Source organism: Halichondria panicea, chromosome 1, assembly GCF_963675165.1.
Source record: "Halichondria panicea chromosome 1, odHalPani1.1, whole genome shotgun sequence".
NCBI lineage: Eukaryota > Metazoa > Porifera > Demospongiae > Suberitida > Halichondriidae > Halichondria > Halichondria panicea.
This window is the reverse complement of record NC_087377.1, coordinates 2,491,951-2,515,042: the sequence shown is the minus strand read 5'-3', so window position 1 is coordinate 2,515,042 and position 23,092 is coordinate 2,491,951. Positions and strand designations below refer to the sequence as shown.

The window sequence follows — 23,092 nt, the reverse complement described above, 5'->3', positions numbered from 1 at the left end:
AGAGGATGTCTAGAGGAGAATAATTCAATTGCACACACAAAATAAATAACAAGAGCAAGTAAACAAACTTAAAATAGATAAATCCAGGCCATTGTCCTAAGTGTCTAAGTGTTGGTAGTGTATGATGGTCTTGACTGATCCATGACCTCCAGTCCTGCATGAGGAGGGAGGGAGACACAAGAGTCAGCAACTAGCAAACCTACACTTGCAGTATATATCCAATACCATTTTGACAGTGTGTATTGCAAACACTTGGAATGCTGTTCTTACTATAATTATACAATTCACTATTGCATGGCACTACTGTACTGACAAGCAAGCTCACAAAGGTAATGGTCAAAGTGATCATAAACTAGGTACATTTGTAACTCACATGTATGCTCCACACAGGCCTTGTGAATGCTGCAAACTGCCTCTCCGTCCTCAATCTCTGAGGCAATCTCCACTAATCGATCGTAAGTAGCTGTTGAATTCAATGGATACATTTCGAGAATACTTTTACTCTTCCACATCTTCAGAGCAGCGAGAAATCTCCCTGGGATATTATCGACCATGGAAGGACACTTATCGATAGCGTCAATCTTGGCATCACTGAGGCCCAGCCTGAGCTTGTATCTGTCATAGCCAGCAATCTCGGTAGACAACTGAAGAAGAGCTTCATCCGAGCACTCACTACTCAACTGAGCGGCAGTCGCTATCACTATCGTCTGATGTGGTTGAACTGTACAGATCAAAGTACCTTACAATGACAATGTAACGCACGTAGTAGCTTATAATACTCTGAACTATACACCACATACGAGACCATGTATGTACACAATACAACTGTAAGGCTATATATACACTCAACCACTTTAGAATACTGAACTTACATTGACTATAATTTTTATACTTGTACAATTATTACGTATGTCACGCGTGATTACTTTGCGTGTGCCAGCTTTTACAGCGAACAAGCTAGCCTCCCCTATATAGCCGCTCATTGCATCATTCCCAAGTGGTTCCCTTAATTATAAGCTTAATCCCTTCACACTAGAAATCAAGTTCCAACAAACACATGCACTTGCAATGTGAAAAGTTATAGGATTGGGCATGCAGGGAAAGCACCAAAAAGCGTGGAAACATGCAAGGAGAGAGCTGTATACCAATGACATTGACAGTACAATCATAATTATGTCGCCAACATTTAGAATGCTGTACAGAGTTCACTATAATTATCGTGGCACTATAATTATACACGAGCAAGCTCACAAAGGTAATGGTGAAAGTGATCATTCAGTAGGTAACTCACTGGTATGCTCCACACAGGCCTTGTGAATGCTGCGAACTGCCTCTCCGTCCTCAATCTTTGTAGCAATCTCCACTAATCGATCGTAAGTAGCTGTTGAATTGGATGGATTGTCGAGAATGATGCTTTTACTCTTCCACTTCTTTAGAGCAGCGTGAAACCTCCCTGGAATGTTATCAACGATGGAAGGACTCCGATCGATAGCACCAATCTCAGCATCACTGAAGCCCAGCCTGTACTTGTATCTGTCATAGCCAGCAATCTCAGTAGACAACTGGAGAAGAGCTTCATCGGAGCACTCACGACTCAACTGAGCTGCAGTCGCTGTCGTCTCATGAGCTGTACAGATGAAACATACATTGTTAACTGATGACATCATTTCCTATTAGAACCGTATACAGATGTAATGTTGACAATACAAACCAATGCACAGTATCTGCTACCTGACTGAGTGGTTGTGTGTGGAGTGGCTAGTGGAGTCACTGCATTACCTGTGAGGAGGATATGACAATATAACAGTCATACACAAGAGTCCCGCACTTACAGTTGTTGTAATTACACAATGTTACGATCAAGCTATGTATACTCAAATCATTTAGACTGAAGCTAGCTAATTTAATCAAGATTGACCTGTATATAGTGCTAAAATTCCAAAGTGGATCCCCTGATAGCAACCTTCAATGTATATTAGACAATAGATTGAATAGGCAGAGGGATTGAAGTTACCTTGAATTATATCTGCATTACGCCGGGGGGGGCTATGTATCTAACGTTGAGTACCTTCGACTGTCTGCTAGATTATACTGCATTTGTACTAAACTTGCACTTCCAACTGACACTTGAAACCATAATTATGGGACACAGTACACCGATGAGTTGCACAGTCTTAGCTATACTAGAAGCATTCTAAGTACATAAAGATTTCATAGCGTGACAAAGAACGTTTTGTACCTCTAGCTATCTTCACAAAAATGTATTTTTTATTTTCCAATTAACTGAAGCTCACCATTAGGGGGCATGAGAAAAAACGTTTTAGGGGGGCTCTGAATATCTTTTATAGTGATCATAATTCATGAAACATTAATTTCGTTTCCTGCGTGTTGAGCAACCGTAACACGGATTGACATCAAAGGCTCTCTGGTGCCATGCTGCAAATTCAATGTAAAATGTCACGTGACGCTACTTCCGCTATTCAATCTATGATTAGACAGGCGATGCGGTTGTAAGAGTTCTGCTGTGATTGTGGGCAGAGGAAGTAAACACTGTGTACACTGGTTATGTAATACCAGAGGAGGTTGGAACACAAAGCCAAAAAGTTAATAATGACGTAATCTTTATTAAAATACTTGCCAAAAGTTCAAGTCTAAAATTAATGGCTGCATTATAGCAGAGCCGTAAAAAGTTACAGGACTGGGCAGGAAAAGCACCAAAAAGCGTGGAAACATGCAAGGAGAGAGCTGTATACCAATGACATTGACAGTACAATCATAATTATGTCGCCAACATTTAGAATGCTGTACAGAGTTCACTATAATTATCGTGGCACTATAATTATACACGAGCAAGCTCACAAAGGTAATGGTGAAAGTGATCATTCAGTAGGTAACTCACTGGTATGCTCCACACAGGCCTTGTGAATGCTGCGAACTGCCCCTCCGTCCTCAATCTCTGAGGCAATTTCCACTAATCGATCGTAAGTAGCTGTTGAATTGGATGGATAGTCGAGAATGATGCTTTTACTCTTCCACTTCTTTAGAGCAGCGTGAAACCTCCCTGGGATGTTATCAACAGTCCGATCGATAGCACTAATCTCAGCATTACTGAGGCCCAGCCTGTGCTTGTATCTGTCATAGACAGCAATCTCGGTAGACAACTGGAGAAGAGCTTCATCCGAGCGCTCTTGACTCAACTGAGCTGTAGTCGCTGTCACTATCGTCTCATGTGGTTGAACTGTAGAGATAAAACGTATGTTCTAAAAATAGCAGCGCACAGATTTAATTATAGTAGCTATGAAAATGACTAGGTGGATGTGGCTACTAAACTTACTGCTGCGAAGAAACAGCTCAGTGTTACTTCTGCTCGAACAACTAGTCTCGCACAGCCAGCCCCAATTGTTTTCTATTTGAACGCTAGGTCCATAAGTTATAGTTATTGACTGGTTGACTAGTAATCATGGCTTATAAACAACCAATGCCGAGGGCGCAGCCCGAGGCTGAGGTTGTTTATAAACCATAATTACTAGGCAACCAGTCAACAACTGATTTATTTACTGCAAAAACAGCAAAACAGTCATTTGAACATCAGAATTGACATCACCTAGGATATATACAGTGGCGTAGGAAGCACGGGTGCTCAGGGTGCTGGAGCACCCCCTTATCTCAAGCTACCTTACCTACTTGCTCCATGAAGCAGCTAGCTAGAAGTCCAGCTAGTAGCTAGCTAGCTAGCTAGCTATACTAGCATAGTTACGTACACAGTACAAAGGTCAGCTAGATGAACCACATCGTAGATATCTCGAGCAAGCACATTGCGAATCTGCAACAAGCAAGTCTCCTCTCATTTTTGACATCAATGGTAGCCATGAACAGCTACTAAAGAGGGTAGCTAGACTATAGATCAAGTGTAATTGGATCCTAAAATAGACATGCTGTAGTTAAAACATTCACTGCGAAGATTGAAACGTTCCTCCGAAGTACAATGACACATGCAATGCAATCTTTTTTATTGTATATTCATACCCACTTAATAGATTTAAAGTATATAGCATAAAAATTTTGATACTGATAATTTTATACCAAATTTGCTCAGAATTAATCTCCGGGAATGTAGAGTGCCAAAATTTTCCTGGGGCAAGCCCCCGGACCCCCAGATTTGTAAAGCACCCCCTTACAAAAACATCTTCCTACTCCTCTGATATACGGACTGAATCAGTAAATAACTATTTTTAATCGGGGCTGGTGCGAGACTATCGAACAACCCTCCACGTGTTCTATCCTCGGCATCACAACCAAGCCAAGAAGCTCGCCTCTACACTGCTGCAAGACAGCTCAAGCCCCCAGCAAAAAGAGCTGCTTCTAGTGCTATGGTGAAACAGAATTGACATGCATCACAAGGTCGAGAACTAGTTGGGCGTGGCTTAGTTAGGCGTGGCTCGACCTGAACATTCCTGCATGGCTTTACTTTGATACTTGTTATTAATTTCTCATGATAATTTTAATTGTCTGTCTAATTGGCAGAGGGGCGTTTTGTGGTTATGCATTATGACTTTGCGGTTAGTGCATTGTGACTTTCAGCAGTGCATTATGCTGCATATTGCACTTGGCAACAACGTAGCAATGGGATATAAACTGTTTCTACATGATTTAGAAGCCCAAAGGGCTGGTTGTAGTATCCCGAACGCAGTGAGGGTTCTACTAGCCCTGAGGACAGACTTCTAAATCATGTGGAAACTTCCTAAACAGTGTCTAAGCATTTTAGATCATAGCAACCATGAGTATTTAGCCAATCAGATTTGAATGTTCTTATCTAATCTTTGCTACATGATTTTCTAAGTGAAGTACATGATTTTCTATTGAAGTACATGATTTTCTATTGAAGTACATGATTTTCTAAATTGGATAGAACATTCCTCTAACCAATCAGATTGCAGTATTTATGACAAACATGATCTAAATAAGTATATGATTTTCTAAGTTGGTAGAACACTTCCTTTAGCCAATCAAATTGCAGTATTTATGGCAAACATGATCTAAGATCGATTCCTTCATCACTAGGGAAGTGGGAAGTGCGGCCTGGGATCGAGGCTAGTGCACTATCAGTATTGAGCTGTAGGCGCCGCAGCAGTCTTGCCTTTCATTAGGCAGTAACTTTTTTTCAACAATTCATTGCTTTGCAATTGCTAATAACTTATAAGAGAAACAATCGTGCACATGTACGTAGTGATTCTTGCTATTATAAATATTAGCATAGCTATAGGTACAAGAGTCAACGTCACAAAACATAAAATTGCGCAAGTACAAGTACATGCCGTCGCAAAACAAGTCCATTCAAGGCCCATTCCATATATATAATCGTTCGTTGTTTGCCAACTGCACTGAAAAGATTATATGCCTTGATTATAGAGACATCATTATTATTGGCCCACTCAAAAGGCGTCTATATGCAAGTTTATAGACTTCCATTAGATCTAGAGAAGTAGAATGTGTGGGTGTTGATAATGACAAGAGTTCATGAACTCTTGATAATGATTATAGCCACCACACAACACATTAACTATGGTGACCTAGGTAACGTGTTTGATGACTAGCCTAGTAACTACACAGTTCACTAGTGAGTATAATTATGATCAGCTCTTCAGAAGGAATCTTGTACTCCTGTGTGTGTGGGTGGGTGTGGGTGTGTGGGTGTGTGTGGGTGTGTGGTGTGTTCACTGTATCAGGGCTGTATCCAGGATTTTGAATCAGGGGGGGCGAATTGGGGAAATGAAAAATGTAGGTGGGGCGAAGTTATCAGAATTATATGCCTATTAATGAATCTGACAGATCCTAGGGGGGGGGGTAGAAATTGTGACCAGGGGGGGCCCTTGGATGCAACCCTGTACAGTATGTTCGCGTTACTAGCGTTAATTGTATTTGATGCTTATGTAAGACAGAAGTTCTAGTAAAAAAGTGTACATGTACTTCCAGGCCGTGTGTTATTACTTAAATCGTATTAAGAAACTGCCACGATAAAAGCTCTTTGATAAAAGGTTGTGCTTTGAGATGGTTACCTTGATTATACTCTGTGTATTATTACACGAGTGGATGCCTTGCAATGGTGTTAGGTCACCCTCAATCATGCCCAATAAATCAGACGCCTGAGTGAGAAAATAATGAATGGTTACAGGTTGTAGTGATCAAAGAAATGCATAATAGTGGAAGAAAGGGAGGGGGGAAAAAAGAATCTTTGAACGGCTCCAAGAATGTGAATTAACGCTTAGACAGAGGCTTTTCAGATGATGTGGGTAGTGGCTAGATCGATCTAGAGGTAGTGGTATGATAAGAAATTTCAGCTACTGAATGCACTAAATGCACGATACCTTTGCATCAGCCTCATTTGAATGCAGTGCCACTATAGGAGAATATTTTGCGAAGTGTCTTTAATTCCCAATCTCTTGAAAGATTCGCTGATCTGTACACAAAGATGTCATAATCATGATGTCATACACCATCACTGCTTACGTTCGTTGAAGGAGAGAGAGAGAAAATTATTTCAGAGTAGACACTTCTAGTCTGGTTCTCTGGCCACTACAGCTTTGTACACTGCACACAGAACGTGGAACGTACTAGCAACCTGTGGGAAGTGTGAGGGTGTGTATGGGTGTGGAGTGTGTGCATGTGTGGGTGAGTGTGTGGGTGGGGTGTGTGTGTGGGTGGAGTGGATGGGTGAGGGGTGTGTAATAAGTGTTCAAGTACATGTACAGGGATGTGCCCACACTGGTCGGTGGTGGTGGTTGGTACTAACCACCTCTGGACATAAATAACCATCTAGAGTCGCACGTTAGGCTATCAAAAGCAAATTTGTCAGGAAATTGAATATTAAAAATAGCCAGAACTTGGGAACATTTTAGGCAGATACATGTACCTGCATGTTGTGCATGACATATAATTACATCTTCCAATGCTGCAGCTAATAATTATAGTCTATGATAGCTTACTTGTTTTAGTCCACCCAGGGCCAGTCCAGAGTGTACATTGGTAGACTGTCACTCACGTACAGCATGAGACGCTTCATATTCCTGCAACCAACCTAGGAGAGAGGGCCGGGGCAAATTACTGACATTATAAATTAAAGCAATCGCTAATCTAAACACACCATTTGATAGGCCTTTCAAAAAGCTACAAAATACATTCTTTAGAATTGTAATTGAACTCAAGTTGTTGCCAATCAAAGATAGCTTCTGAAATATTATTGCCTCGTATAAAGTATACATTGACATTGAGCTCAGGGGAAAGGTGAAATAATTATAGTCATTATTTCATTACATCACCTTTCCCCTGAGCTCAATGTCTGGTTTTAGACTGAGTGTTAGTAGTCGCTGGTCAATATTCTGTTCAGTGCTGGATACCTGACCCACCGATAGCTGTACGAGGAAAATGAATAAGACATTATTATTTTTATAGAGATGATTGATACTAGGTGCAGAATATAATGGCTGGTAGATCCACACACCTTTCTGTACAGGATGCTGTACTCGTGGTAGCTCTTTATGACAGGAGAGACTTGTGTTGTTGAGGTAGACGGTTAGTAATAGCAGCGCCGTGCTCGCGAGTAGCGCTAGTGCAAGTACTTCCTTGACCCCATTGTACCACATGGCCAGTGGGTAAGGATCGTCAAACAAACACCTCAATTATAAATAATTATTCTATAAGAATAAGATGCTGATCCCTTACAAGGAACAAATGAACAATGCTTGAACATGTCACAGTACTCATACTTTATAATAATGGCTATATAGACGACATTGTTAGCACAGAGTCAGTCAATTCTTTACTTAATTCTTGCATGTATGCTTCTTTATGCTTCTTTACTTTATTCGTCCCCTTCAAGCTATGCAATAAAAAAAGTATATATCAGTAAAGGATCATAATAATACATTAGTACAAACGTACCTTGTCAGGTTCTCATGATCAATTGGTGGCACTATGAGCAACTGCAGTTGCTGTCCTCACATACTTGCCTTCAATTTCCTCGGCTACATCGTTACGCTCAACAGTAGGACTCCTTAGACATTCACATATGTAAGGCCATGTCATGGGTGGATGAGTGACTTCAAGACGCTTGCCCACCATCTCTGTTAGGCGTCGTTTGTTACTAGCGTGTTGGTCTTCAATGTCTTTCAAGTCAGTAATATTCACTCCGAGAGCCAATCCTAAATCAAACCAATCTTTGCTTGCATTTTTGAGACTATCGCGAATTATTTGGATCAGCTCCAGTCAGAAACAGTTTTGGAATTTCTACTGTTTGGTCAGTTTTGCTAGGATGCTCCTCTGCTGACAATCCTCCTGTACACACATGTGAACATAATAATTATTATTATTCGTTATTTTTAGGAAATTGTATACGATGACATAAGATTATACTACAATTAGATCACAAACATGTATAATTATGTACTTTTAGGGAAAGTGACCAGCTTTAGAAATTGTATACTCTGACATAGATTACAACATGTATAAATTATGTACAAGCCTTTTTTCGGATTCACTTAAATAGAAAAGGTAAAGTTGCTTGCTTGTAACAAATGATGATGACATCAACAGGTTATAAAAGCAGTCTTTACTACGCAAAGCCAGGTCAAATCCCCCCGTATATATGGGGCCAACATTTCAGGCCAAATTAGATCAAATTTCCCCGTATGTCCCGGGGGGGGGGGTAGTGGGGCAACACCAGAGGAGGTCCGACATGCGTGCACGAATCACTATAAGTTCAGTGCATTGTGGTCATGTCATGTGATAAGTCCAGGCCAAATGCACTAACATTTGTAGTGATTCGTGCACGCATGTCGGACCTCTGGGGCAACACATTGATGATAGGTGCACTACAACAAAGGGAGCTAGAGAGCTAGTCTATAGATAGAGTATCTAGGTCCACTCAATAAGACCTGACACTACTCACCCTAGCATTGTCCAGCTCCCTCTGCAGACTAGCCACCATATCCACCAGCAGCAGCACTCAGTCAGGATGCCTCGAGACAGTCACTCTCTGGCTAGCTCTCTCTCTCTACACTGCTCCTCGTGTGCATGGAGCCATCTCTGTTAGCAACTGGAGCTATAACATTTATACTATTTCAATGCTGCCTAGCTGTGAAGCTCTTAGTCTAGTCTATAGCATGCAGAGTCGAGTCTACGATAGCTAGCTCAGTAGGCCATGTGCAAATTTATAAATTCATTACTGCAGTGATACTTTACCAGATTACTGGCTAATATTTGTTCCCAAGTTGAAGGATCCATACCAAGAACATTGTCAGTAAAAAAAACTCATGCCACTTCATTCATTACCACAATAAGCGTCAAACAAAACAAAATAATGTGCAAATGTGCTTATGGTTCTATAGTGTTGGTAGTGTCTGATGGTGTTGACTGATCCATGACCTCCAGTCCTGCATGAGGAGGGAGGGAGACACAAGAGTCAGCAACTAGCAAACCTACACTTGCAGTATATATCCAATACCATTTTGACAGTGTGTATTGCAAACACTTGGAATGCTGTTCTTACTATAATTATACAATTCACTATTGCATGGCACTACTGTACTGACAAGCAAGCTCACAAAGGTAATGGTCGAAGTGATCATTCACTAGGTATAATTATTTGTAACTCACATGTATGCTCCACACAGGCCTTGTGAATGCTGCGAACTGCCTCTCCGTCCTCAATCTTTGCAGCAATTTCCACTAATCGACCGTAAGTAGCTGTTGAATTCAATGGATTGAATTGGAGAATATTTTTACTCTTCCACTTCTTTAGAGCAGCGAGGAATTTCCCTGGAATACCAACAATTGTCAGATCAATAGCACCAATGTCAGCATCACTGAGGCCCAGCCTGTGCTTGTATCTGTCATAGCCAGCAATCTCGGTAGACAACTGGAGAAGAGCTTCATCCGAGCACTCTTGACTCAACTGAGCTGCAGTCGCTGTCACTATCGTCTCATGTGGCTGAACTGTACAGATCACATTATTTCCAATGACATACAACGCTATACTCTGAAATGTACACCAAATATTTTATCACTGTCACATGAGACCCCATACACAATACAACTGTCAAGGCTATAATTGAAGATTGCTTCAATTTAGATTGCTATACTTGTACAATAATTATGTCGTGAATAATTATAGTGATCACATTAAGTTGTTCCCTTAATTAGCTTATGCTAAAATCAATATTAAAGTTCCAACAAACATGTGAAAAAATGGATTAGGCAGGGGAAATAAGCTAGTATAATTATAGGAGAGTCGTACCAATGACATGTACATGTACAATTATAGTACTTAGAATGCTGTATACTATTATTGCATGGCACAACTGCATGACGAGCAAGCTCACAAAGTTAATAAGGTAACTCACATGTATCCTTGACACAGGCCTTGTGAATGCTGCGAACTGCCTCTCCGTCCTCAATCTCTGAGGAAATTTCCACTAATCGACCGTAAGTAGCTGACGATTTCGATGGATTATCGAAATTGATGCTTTTACTCTTCCACTTCTTTAGAGCAGCGTGAAATCTCCCTGGGATATTATCAATGGTTTGATCGATATTCTCAATCTCAGCATCACTGAGGCCCAGCCTGAGCTTGTATTTGTCATAGCCAGCTATCTCGGTAGACAACTGGAGAAGAGCTTCATCCGAGCACTCTTGACTCAACTGAGCTGTAGTCGCTGTCGTCTTATGTTGTTGAACTGTACAGATAAAACATACACAGTTAAGTGACATCATTTCCTCTGTATGACACCATGATGGGCACAGCGTAAATTATTAAATTATAATTATACCATAAAACTGTCTACACACACAATTAAAATCAGTATACAAACACATGTTTTACTGAATGTTATTTAAACTGCAGATAATTATACCTTGTACAGTGACATCATTCTTTGGACGCTTCGACAGAGATTCAACTTCTACATCTGATGGCAATGACCTTTTGCGCTGGCCTGAGGCTAGAAGATCTGTACGTAGTGTGTAGGAACAGATACAGCTAGACACACTAATATTAATGGGGCCTGTAGGAATCAAGATCATGTATTTTCCAGACTGAAGGCTTTCGAATATAGCAATCCGATTATGATAGCTACATGGAATTACGATCTGATAGAACTGGGAGTAAGATAGATAGTGGGTAATATTCGTGGAGTAAAAATCCATGGCATTCATTGACAAATCGAAAACGGTAATTTTTGTCTGTTATTGCCTGTACTGCATTGCATGCGTTTTGGTAAACTGTTTTCATAGGGAGCTTGCCCACGGAAATAACGAATATTTTACCCCTCGAAAATTACCCGCTATACGGTAGTTAATGTAATGCAAACACTTTAAATACACAAGTGGCCCCCTAGCAAATAAAAAGCTTCACACATAATTATGGTAAATAGAATTGGGCAGTTGTAAGAGTTCTGTTGTCATTGTGGGGCAGAGGAAGTAAACACTGTGTACACTGACTGGTTATGTATAATAAGTAGAAAATCACAACTTAGTATGTGATAAATGGGATCAACTAGGACAACGGGGATACTTGAGGTTAGATAACTGACTTGTGTCCTCTTTGTAGAGAGCTGTGTAGAGAGTGAGGAGCACTTTCCCAGCAGCTGCATCCTTCACTTCACACTGGTAGTGACCAAAGTCCTCCTCTCTCACACTCGGGAAGCTGACAGTGTTGGGCCGATCATCAGTTGTCTTAATCTGACGTCTGGAGCCCTCTTTGCTCCAGTGGAAGGAGAAACCATCCTCAGCAAACTTTAGCACCTCTAGTTCCGTCCTATTTCCTAGACACACGTGCTGTAGGGACAAGACAAAAAAGGGGAAATGAAAATGCGAGACACATTAACAAACTAAACAAACTTGTCCACGTATATAGAACACACAAGCTTATTATTTTTTATACCTTCTGATTAATGCTGCATGTAACAGTACACCAAGTTTAGTCCTATACTATTGTACTTGCACACCCTAAAAAACTTCACCCTATCTGTACACATACACACAAAGTCATTATCAGCCATAATTATTATAACAAACGGTCTCTTTTCTCCAAATGCTGTACATGAGTATTAGCTTAGATCACACATCGCCAACATGCATGCAGGAGAATAGCTCACCTTCCCCAACCACACTTGTTGTGCTTCACTGAGGGTGACGGGACTTCTACCACACAGGAAGTAGATCTTTCGGCCTTGAACAAGGGTGCAAAGGTTGTTGAGACTCTTGCTTGCTGCGTGTTTGGGACAGGAGCATTGAAATGCAACACTGAGGATCAACTTTGGGAACAGGTTCTTGAGCATATACAGGATTGCTGACAAAGTGTGGGAGCAAAGATCGTGAAGAGATAAATCCATCTGTTTTGCATTGCGTTCAACTCGTATCTCGTAGCTTCTGTCGTGAGAGAGCAGTGTCACTTTGTGTACGTAGTCAACATAAAAGGAGACGCAGTTTCGTTTGACGCCATCTTCCACCAATTCCCACATCAATCCTAGAATTCCGTGAGGGCCTTGGGAAACTAGTCGAGTGATGAGCCCGCAGAAGACTCCTGTTGGTACGTAACCAAAGCTGAATGCGATGTGGAGTGGTTCTGGGTTGTTGGTGTCTGGTTGAGGTGGGTTGGCTAGCTCGTCTTGTAAAGCACAGTCCAAAACAGCCGGCATGAGGTACGTGCTTCGAGTGACCTTCGAATCATTGGCATCTTTGTGGACAATTTCTGAGAGAAGGTTGAGATGTTGCAGCAGTATGATGAGATGCTTGGCTGGGATAATCTCTCCTTTCTTGAGCAGTTTTGCAACATCAGGACCATTACAGTACTTGATAATGGCCTCCAGTGAAAACTGTCCCATCTTGATCAAGTCTGCTCGCTCAATCTCGAGGACAATGCCTTCAGAATGGAGGATGCGTAAAGCAGCAAGGATCAGTTGGCTGATGCTAGTGAAGATCACTTCAGGGGTGCAGAACATGTGGTTGCTTAGCCAGCCATCGATATCATTGGGTACATTCCCGTAATGGAGTATGGATCCAATCTTCTGTAGGTACCTGTGTGTGTGTGTGTGTGTGGGTGGGTGTGTGTGTGTGTGTGTGTGGGTGGGTGTGGGGGGGGGTTAGGTGAGAACTATAACAGAATAATAATGGACACACAAATCGTACGTACATGTATTGGAGGTAATTACTGTATTAAATGTTTGCCGTACATATATGCATTAATTGGAAGGAATACAAAAATTACAAGCTTACCAAAGACAGAATTTGGTATCTTCTTCATCCATCTCCAACAATCTCCCGATTTCTAGACAGTCTTCCATCGACACGATTGAGTACTCCATCCGCAGTAGTGTGCCCAGTAGGAGCCATTTCGGTTTGATGGGCAGAGATGCATCCTTGAAATGAGACGCAAAAACATCGCTCAGGAAATCACGAATCGGGGCAATGTCAGACTGTTCCGTTCCAGCAAAGTTGTCCACGGCAAAAAAGGAAGATTCAGAATCTGACGGAGGTGATACAAGGATCTCAGCAAACTTTTGAGTGGTTGCTTTCAGAGCATCGTTGACTTGCTTGATTTTCTCTTTTGGATTCTCCAACTTGTCCACGTGAGTACCGATCAAAGCTGCTACCGGACGAACTTGTTGGAACTTTTCAAACTTCTCGCTCAATTTGGAGGTGGTTTTGTACTTGGCATCTTCTTGAGAGACGTGATGGATACTGGCAACTGCTGAGAGGATTTGAGAGACTGTGGCTTCCACTGTGTGAGCAGCTTTGAATGGAGTAATGACTGTGTCGTCACGACTGAAGGGAATATCGTAGGGTTCGTTAAGTTCCTTGCTTAGATCCAAGAACACTAGATACATGGCAGGACCATTACATACGGCTGGTAGCATTTCTAGGAAGGCAGGTTGTCCTCCAACATCGTTGATGTTTAGCAAGGTGTTGCCGAGACATTTGGCCATTTCGGAGTAGTTTCCGTTCTTTATCAGTTTTTGTAATCTAGCTTTGATGGGTATGAGCCTGTTTTGTTGGTGAGCATTCTCTTGTATTTCAGAGCGTGTTTCTTCTTCAAGCTTTGACTGAGGCTTTTCAAGAGAAAGTGGCTTGGGTATGCTTGTGTGCTTTTCGCTTTCGGGGACAGTTTTTGTCTTTTTCTCAGTTGGGGCACTCGGAACATCGACCTTGCTACTGTACATGTAGCCAAAGAGGATCTTTGCTTCCTCTTCTACGTCTTTGGAATAAACCCATTCTGTGGCATCTTTGTTCATGTAGGCGACTACTTGGTGGCAATTGGTGAGTAGCGTACTGCGTAGCTTTGCCTTGTCTCCAGCAGAACTAATGTTTTCAATATCTTTCAGTAAACGGCCAAGAGTTGTTGTTTTCCCCACGAATGGTGGCCCGACAAGAAGTAGGCGGAGGTACTGCATGGAGATAGTGTCTTTGTCGGTCATCAGATCGTCCAATTTCTTCAGATATCGCTTTTGCTCTCTAATCACTGCATATAAGAAAGAGCAATAATTCTTAAACTGTATACACTCAAACACGTTATGTTATTGATATTGTACAGACATGCACTGAGAGTTTACATCACAACTATACACAGGCAATTTGGACTGAAGCCGAATATAATTTATATCCTGTATGCATCTCACATTGAATACCGTGGATTCAATTTTTCAATGATTATTTTTCTAAGAGCGAGATCTTTCAAATGGTATCAAAAAAGTTTATTAGGCATGGTGGGGAGCCTAATGCACCACCCACCAACCTAATAACTTACTGTGGTTATTTGCGGTATCAAATTAGGTATATATATCATTAAAATTAATGTGGTCTACTAATGTGCTACAAATAATAAATACATCATTTCTTTCAAAAACCCAGATCAACTGGTATACTTAAAGTGAAATAACCCCCTTTCATCTTTAGGGGCTTCAAGTAATAATTTACCCGTTGCATTTTTAAAACAGTCATTGAACCACTGGCGTAAAAATGGAACAGCAACGTAAGGCAGCTCATTCAAAATGTATAACGATACAGTACATCATATTCGTTATTGTAGTAATGGAATATATATTGAAGTATCACAACGTGCAATATCTACCATCATAAGTACGTTAAGCCCTCGATCGTGCTATTCAACTATAAAATAGTATAAACATAATATTATTTAAAAGGTCTCATATCTACAGTACTAAAGTTATGGCTGTTATGTTCCCCCTTTCATCTTGAGGGGCTTCATGCAATGCAATATTCAACACAGGTGAGTGTAACTTCAATACAGCAACCCACCTACTACTACCCACAGCTCTTACTAACTACTACCCACCTTTGTCGAGGTTTTCCCTCAGGTTGGCTGCAAGTTCCATATGTCCGAGCTCACGAAGGTGGTGAACTACTGTCTCATATGTCCTTTCACCAGTCAAAGAGATTTTGTTGTCTAGGAGCAGCTTTTCTAGAGCATCAGAGTCTTCCTCAGTCAATGGAGTGCCTGCAAACACAACCAGCAATGTTGACAAAGCTAACAATAATTAAAAAAACACCAAATGAATACATACTGACACATTTGTGCATTATTGGCTAGTGTTAACATGATACGTGACTTCAGCTATAACACTTTAAGACAATCAGAATCACAGAAATATTAAAATGAACACTATACAGGGAAATAGGACATGTGCCCAGTTTAATTAGGTGTTCTTAGGTGATCGAATTCTGGGCGGTTTTATATACGTTGTCTTTTCACATACTCAATCATACAAGGTAGTAATTGAATACACATTATAATAATTATAGCCTATAACATTATGGGGGAGGGTAAATTGGTCCACTTTCCTCCCCATGCACTGTATGCCCTGGTATTACTCACTTGACAAGGTTTGGTCATCCGTTGAAAGTTGTGTGGAATCATTTTGAGTATCTGAGGTGTACAAGTAACAAGTCATGTAACACAGTATATAACCGAAAGGTCTTCGTTCTACAGTAGATGGGTAGGCACATGATTATTGTTGGGCTATAATAGAGTCACCTACCAGTTGTTTCTGGTTGTTCATCGCCAGCACTGGGTGTCTGTTGACCAGACAGAGGGTCAGAGGTCACTGGAGGAGGAATGAGACAATTGTCTGACAGTCAGTACATAAAAACCAACTATTGGAGGTGACCTTTCACTAATTATGACCTTTCAATGACATTCAACCAAAATGTGTGTATAAGTGTGGGTGTGGTGTGTGTGTGAGAGACGGGGACGTATAAATGGTAGAGATGAATTAAGATGTACGTGCACATGAGATAATAGTTACTTTTTCGTTTCTTTGTTGGTGGTGGTCCATTCTCGTCACTCCTGGAGTCAGTGTCTCCAGTCACAGCAGCTGTATAGAGAGAGTAGCTGTATTGGACCACACTGTGTACTCATGATCCTAGTGAGCTTACATTGTTGTGGTAGAGACTTGAGGTAGTCAACAATTTCAGTGTGACCCTCCTGTGTAGCAAGGTCAAGAGGAGTCTTGCCATTAAAGTCAGTTACACCTGAGCAAGAGTGGGTGTAGAAACAAAGGTATAACACTGCATGGTGGTTGTGTTGTACTCACTGATATCACAGTTGGCCTTCTCCACGAAGTACATACTAATACTTACTGTTGGGGTCAACTTTGTATTGCTCAACAAGTTCCTTCACGACACCCAGCTCGCCAAGGTCACATGCCTCACAGAGTAACCTGGCTTTGTCCTCATCACCACATGCACAGCCACGGCTCATCAGGTAGAGGGCAACATCCATACAGTCCTCATAACACACAACATCAGAACCCTTCAGAGCATTGTCCAGTGGTGACTGTCCCTCACCATCCCTCACATCTGTACATTACACAGAGTCAAACAAAATACCGTATAGCGCAAAATTTTCGAGGGGCTTAATTTTCGCGGATTTCGTGGCTACACAAAAATTAAGTCTACAAAAATTGTTCTATTATCTGCTATAACTTGCAAAGATTTAAAGGTGTGGCTTCCGGTAAGCAGTCATTCCGCGAACATTGTGCAACGAATTGTTTTTAGAGGCCAATCCACGAAATATAAGTGCCTCGAAAATTTCGCGCTATACGGTAGTTACACAGAATCTGTGTCTAATATCAACTGGGCAGAAGCAAAGACAAACAGTAGAAGCTATGGGAACAAATACAGAGCTAGACTATCAAGAGCACACTAAATCTCACCAACATCCATCTTCCTCTCCTCCACCAGATACTGTACCACGTCTTTATTTCCCCATATACAAGCCTGATGAAGAGGAGTCATGTTATCCTTATCCCTCACGTCTGTTGTGGAACAGAGTTCAACTATCACACAGATACTAATTATTATGGTGAAAGGAGAAACAAAATGGTCAAGTACAGTAATTCAACCAAATCAGGACAATTTTTCAACTGTAAAATACATCATACACAAAAGCATAAGTAATACTGTACTAACGTACGTACATTGCAAATGTTTTACTACGTAAAATATAAGCAAATTTAACACAAATTAATCTCTAAACATTTTTTCGCTATAGGCCTACATAATTATTATGTTCCCTCAAGGCAAGGGAGTTTATGAGGAATGCGGAGATTATGGTAGTTAAACCCCACCCAGTTGCTATGATACAGACTCCAAGTGGGATTTATACTGTTTAAATTTAGATACGGAGAAACATTATTTTATTAATACACGACTGCTTACCAGTGCTACATTTGAGCTCTTGGATCAGGTACTGCACCATCTCCTTATCACCTCCCTGGCATGCCCAGTGAAGTGGAGTCTTGCTGTACGTCCCATCACCTTTATCAGTCCGAGCTCCATGGGTAACAAGTGTCTTCGCAATCTCAAGGTGGCCCTTATCACAAGCCAAGTGTAATGGAGGCTTCTTGTATCCCCACTCGTCACTCCAGTAGAGCTGGTGGTTGGGGTCTGCCCCATGTCCCAACAGAGACCTAACTTTGACGACGTCACGTTCGTCTACAGCCTCGTATAAGTCCTCGGCCTCGTATAAGTCCTCGGCTAGCTTCTTTTGAGCGCTGTATAAAATATATAGATGGTTGGGGGGTCAGTCATACAGAGAATTACTTGATATGTGTATATAGTTTATACAAGTGACACCATGCACATATCCAGCTGTCACTTTGCTGTACAGTGTTCCACCTCTGATCATAGCCAGCTCTGACTCTACTAATGGAATGAGCCTCCCTCCATGCAATCACAAGGTGCTACCATGAGTAGTAATTATAGTCTACATGTTCACTCACCCGGAGTCTTGCCCAGTAGCCATTATATTGAAGCTTTACTGATAGACACACTTGAGCTTTCTTTGTCTCAGTTCGCCCCTTTTCAGCAAAGTGCCACACCCGCTTTCTGTATTTCAGGTATTTCCGGAATGAAGCTGATTGTGTCAAATCAGCTTTTAGGTTGAGGCGGGTATTTCAGACTATCAACTCGGTAGCCTCGAGATGGAGCTAGTGCTAGTGCTAGTACATGTACTCCGCCTGGTCATAATTATAATCATATCTTACCCATATTTTCCATTGTTTAACATCATCAGCTATAATTATTGTTCTACAGTTCATTGTTTCGATTGTTCTTTTCTCCTCTTGACGACTTTTGATTTGACCTCTGACCCCGGGTCATCTGAAGTGACCTCCTCTGAGTCATCACTGGTATCTATGGCAACCACGCAGGAACGAGGGAACCATCCACGCACCACCACACCTTTCTCAGACAGAGCTGTGTGCGTGTGTGTGTGCGTGTGTGTGTGTGTGCGTGTGCGTGTGTGTGTGTGTGTGTGTGTGTGCATGTGGGGGATGTATAATAAACTTTTTTATCGATTATTTTTGGGGAATCGGATGTTTGCAACACATACAAGTTATGGCCGCTTAAATTTAGCTACGAAAACATTTAGAAGTTTAGGCCTGCAAGCAATCGCTAAGTGACATCTATTATCAAGAGTTCATTGAACTCTTGCTATTATAGTCCTTTAGATTTGTAATTGGACAATCCTAATTGAAGATATCGACCATCAAAGAATAGCTAGCCTCTGCAAATCAAAGTAATAAATTATTATCTACGAACCTTCTGATAGCGTCTTGTCACCATAGACCCAGTACCGACCCCATCGCGTGACACTGAACACATCACCCTCTTGAACCTTGATCTTTGGTTCAAAGCGTGGGGTACACAGACACAGCAAGAGTCCAAAGTTTAAAGGGCAACTAGAACCAGAATAATCTTGTTTAATTCGGCAAGTCACCTAGGACAAACGCAACAATTTAATAAAAAAATACAATACGTGTCAATGACTTACTGCTTGCTTTCGCTTGAGTTTCTTTTGTTCTAATTGTTCAACAGTCAGTGAAAATTCTAAACATCCTTTGGCCACTTGCCACTCGAGGCCATTGCCCTGACTACGCCCAGACCAATTAATGACTTGAGATAAGTTCCTCTTGTAACCGAGATCATAGGGAAACACGAATGGTGGTAGTGACGAGTCATGTGTATGTCTGTGTCTCGCCTGTGTGATGTGTGGAGTGGGTGTGTGTGGGGGTGTGTGTGTGTGAGGCCGTAAACATGTGTGCAGTGCGTGGGTGGTGTGTGCCAATAATAATTCATGTGCAAAAACGTACCTTTAATCCAATCTTCTATTTGTGTTCTATTTATGAGGACACCTTTTAGCTGCACAATAAAAAATAATTATACATGTAGTACATGTAGTACATGGAGGTACCGTAGTGCTAGAAATAGGCAAGCATTAATAATTATTGCGTTTAGTAACAATTTTAAGGCTACGAAAACAGCTAACTGTTAGCTGGTTGGAGCTTATCAGCTCTACAGCATACAGATAGAAGCGCTTTTTAAGAACGAATCCAATGGTATATAAATATAGAGCTTATTGTTGACCTCTGACTCTGAGCTTCGTCCCAGTACATTTTAGTGACATGGTTGGTGGTTCCTGTGATCCTGGACACCACCTCACACACTTGCCAGATACTGGGACGCAGCTCAGGGTCAGAGGTCAACAGATGATGCCTACAAAGGGGACAATAATTATACGTATCATTATAATAATAGAGCAATACACTTGAGGCTGGCAGAATATCATAGCACCTGTAGCTAGTGTGTGTTCTCAAAGTTAGCTCTGAAAACAGGTCCATTTCACAAAGAAAAAACTCACTATCAATAGTCTTTATAATTATAGGCTTAGAGTTAACATAATTATGCATAAACCTGGCTACATTTCACTAGGATTGTGTGTGTGGGTGTGGTCTTACCTCTCAAGTTGTGCAGGTCTTGTGTGTAGGGAGAGTCTTCAGGAATGCTGTACTGAGCACTGACCATGGCTAGAGGGTTGTCACCAAATGGAGTATCCATGAAGCACAGCTTGAACAGTAGTATGCCCAGTGCCTGTGTGTGGGCGGGTGTGTGTTGTGTGAGGGTGTGATGATATGGGTATTATAAGATTCGTCTCATTGAGAGCTTTCAAATGAGTATCACTAGTAAACGTGTTTATACTTAACTTAACATGGTTCAATGAAATTGGTTAAGCGCATACCACCACTCATCCCCCACATTCCACAGACTTGATGACTAGACAGCCCACATTCACTACAATTGAAATGCAAACCATATTAGTCCACCACGTATAGCTACAGTGCTCACAGTGGGGACCACACTATAGGCTCTGTACACTAGCTATAGTGCACACAGTGGGGACCACACTATAGGCTCTGTACACTAGCTACAGTGCACACAGTATAGGGACCACACTACAGGCTCTGTACACTAGCTATAGTGCACACAGTGGGACCACACTATAGGCTCTGTACACTAGCTATAGTGCACACAGTGGGGACCACACTATAGGCTCCGTACACTAGCTACAGTGCGCACAGTGGGGACCACACTATAGGCTCCGTACACTAGCTACAGTGTAAACACAGTGGGGACCACACTATAGGCTCTGTACACTAGCTACAGTGTACACAGTGGGACCACACTATAGGCTCTGTACACTAGCTACAGTGCACACAGTGGGACCACACTATAGGCTCTGTACACTAGCTACAGTGTACACAGTGGGACCACACTATAGGCTCTGGACACCAGCTACAGTGCACACAGTGGAACCACACTATAGGCTCTGTACACTAGCTACAGTGTAAACACAGTGGGGACCACACTATAGGCTCTGTACACTAGCTACAGTGTACACAGTGGGACCACACTATAGGCTCTGTACACTAGCTACAGTGCACACAGTGCACACAGTGGAACCACACTATAGGCTCTGTACACTAGCTATAGTGCACACAGTGGGGACCACACTATAGGCTCCGTACACTAGCTACAGTGCGCACAGTGGGGACCACACTATAGGCTCCGTACACTAGCTACAGTGTAAACACAGTGGGGACCACACTATAGGCTCTGTACACTAGCTACAGTGTACACAGTGGGACCACACTATAGGCTCTGTACACTAGCTACAGTGCACACAGTGGGACCACACTATAGGCTCTGTACACTAGCTACAGTGTACACAGTGGGACCACACTATAGGCTCTGGACACCAGCTACAGTGCACACAGTGGAACCACACTATAGGCTCTGTACACTAGCTACAGTGTAAACACAGTGGGGACCACACTATAGGCTCTGTACACTAGCTACAGTGTACACAGTGGGACCACACTATAGGCTCTGTACACTAGCTACAGTGCACACAGTGCACACAGTGGAACCACACTATAGGCTCTGTACACTAGCTACAGTGCACACAGTGGGGACCACACTATAGGCTCTGTACACTAGCTACAGTGCACACAGTGGGACCACACTATAGGCTCTGTACACTAGCTACAGTGCACACAGTGGGGCCACACTATAGGCTCTGTACACTAGCTACAGTGCACACAGTGGGACCACACTATAGGCTCTGTACACTAGCTACAGTGCACACAGTGGGACCACACTATAGGCTCTGTACACTATAGCTACAGTGCACACAGTGGGACCACACATAAAGAATAGTTTATGGAAATTTCGCCCCTTTCAGCCTTGTTTATCAGTAAACATTGCTCAGATCCTCCCCCTTTTCAGAGAGGTGTCCCCTTTCACAGTAAACAAAGCAAAGATCATCCCCTTTTCTAGTGGAATGCTTTGAGGAAGTACAATTATCAGTAATTGTAGCTACAATAAGCTATCAAGCAATTTGGTAGAATGTCATTAAAAGGTCATAATTAGTGAAAGGTCAGACCTCCAATAGTCCCACATGTCCATACATGCATGTACGTATAAAGATATTACTGGCACCACCAGTAACACATATCTACCCCCCCCCCCATACACACACTTATTATAGGTGCAAGCGACATTTACCAAGCGAACCTCAAGCTAATCCTTGGCCTTATATGGTATATACCATACTGTAGTTTAAAATACCATGACATAGGGAAATCTCTCAGCCCATGCCAACTCAGCTAGCGTATGGTTGCTCAATATTGAGCACCCTCCACCAATAAAGTCTAACACATGGGCAAGCAGTACTATCGGGAAATAATGCACCTATCAATGTGTTGCCCCACCCCCCCCGGCCCCCCCGGGAGTGGTCGGGGTTATATGGGGGATTTGACCATACCTCAGGTCAAATTCCCCCAGGTGGGGGAGGATTCTGTGTTCAAATCCCCCAGTCAACAGGGGGGTTTTAAGCCCCAAGCAGTTGCCTGCATAAAAACAGGCTATAAAAGCAGTCTTTACTACGCAAAGCCAGGCCAAATCCCCCAGTATGGGGCCAAAATGTCAGGTCAAATTGAGTCAAATCCCCTCGTATGTCCCGGGGGGGGGGGGGGGGGGGGGGTAGTGGGGCAACACATTGATAGGTGCATAATTATGAACAAAAACAGTGGAAGATCATTATTAGGAGCCTATAACAGGTACCGTCTCTACAAAGCATTTCCCCTCACCTCCATCCTTTCATGCATTCATCCATTCTTATCCTATAGCACCGCCACTAGCATGCACTGCACTGCACTGTACTGTACTAGACTGACACCTG

At 42.1% G+C, this 23,092-nt stretch overlaps 2 protein-coding genes and 1 long non-coding RNA gene across 6 annotated transcripts; all 3 read right to left on the bottom strand.

The window, feature by feature from the left end:
• Nucleotides 1-8: 8 nt before the first annotated feature.
• On the bottom strand, nucleotides 9-18,700 carry LOC135349953 (uncharacterized). 4 transcript variants are annotated; one of them, XM_064548665.1, is made up of 20 exons: nucleotides 18,558-18,700; nucleotides 18,294-18,399; nucleotides 17,731-18,065; nucleotides 17,226-17,327; nucleotides 16,651-16,869; nucleotides 16,447-16,542; nucleotides 16,317-16,385; nucleotides 16,050-16,115; nucleotides 15,887-15,937; nucleotides 15,347-15,508; nucleotides 13,270-14,512; nucleotides 12,150-13,071; nucleotides 11,586-11,829; nucleotides 10,908-11,003; nucleotides 10,398-10,730; nucleotides 2,900-3,238; nucleotides 1,732-1,779; nucleotides 1,292-1,627; nucleotides 374-721; nucleotides 9-154 (listed from the first exon to the last, which is right to left on the bottom strand). In XM_064548665.1, coding segments are annotated over exons 2-20 (5,034 nt in total). In that variant the 5' UTR covers nucleotides 18,317-18,399; nucleotides 18,558-18,700; the 3' UTR covers nucleotides 9-152. The 4 variants fall into 4 exon arrangements, 3 of the variants coding, with proteins under 3 accessions (XP_064404735.1, XP_064404808.1, XP_064404923.1); XR_010399076.1 differs by lacking the exons at nucleotides 9-154; nucleotides 374-721; nucleotides 1,292-1,627; nucleotides 1,732-1,779; nucleotides 2,900-3,238 and adding exons at nucleotides 7,673-7,876; nucleotides 7,939-8,331; nucleotides 8,945-9,428; nucleotides 9,652-9,990 and having other exon boundaries at nucleotides 17,226-17,348; XM_064548738.1 differs by lacking the exons at nucleotides 1,292-1,627; nucleotides 1,732-1,779; nucleotides 2,900-3,238 and having other exon boundaries at nucleotides 17,226-17,348.
• Nucleotides 5,418-7,308, bottom strand: LOC135333296 (uncharacterized). Its single transcript, XR_010393809.1, has 5 exons — nucleotides 6,984-7,308; nucleotides 6,508-6,619; nucleotides 6,366-6,457; nucleotides 6,057-6,143; nucleotides 5,418-5,661 (listed from the first exon to the last, which is right to left on the bottom strand). It is a non-coding gene; the product is annotated as an uncharacterized LOC135333296 (long non-coding RNA).
• Nucleotides 18,558-23,006, bottom strand: LOC135352399 (palmitoyltransferase ZDHHC6-like). The gene is made up of 4 exons (XM_064551586.1): nucleotides 23,001-23,006; nucleotides 19,346-19,552; nucleotides 19,114-19,291; nucleotides 18,558-18,768 (listed from the first exon to the last, which is right to left on the bottom strand). The coding sequence occupies exons 1-4, from the start codon at nucleotides 23,004-23,006 to the stop codon at nucleotides 18,608-18,610; spliced, it is 552 nt and encodes a 183-aa protein (XP_064407656.1). The 3' UTR covers nucleotides 18,558-18,607.
• Nucleotides 23,007-23,092: the final 86 nt, after the last annotated feature.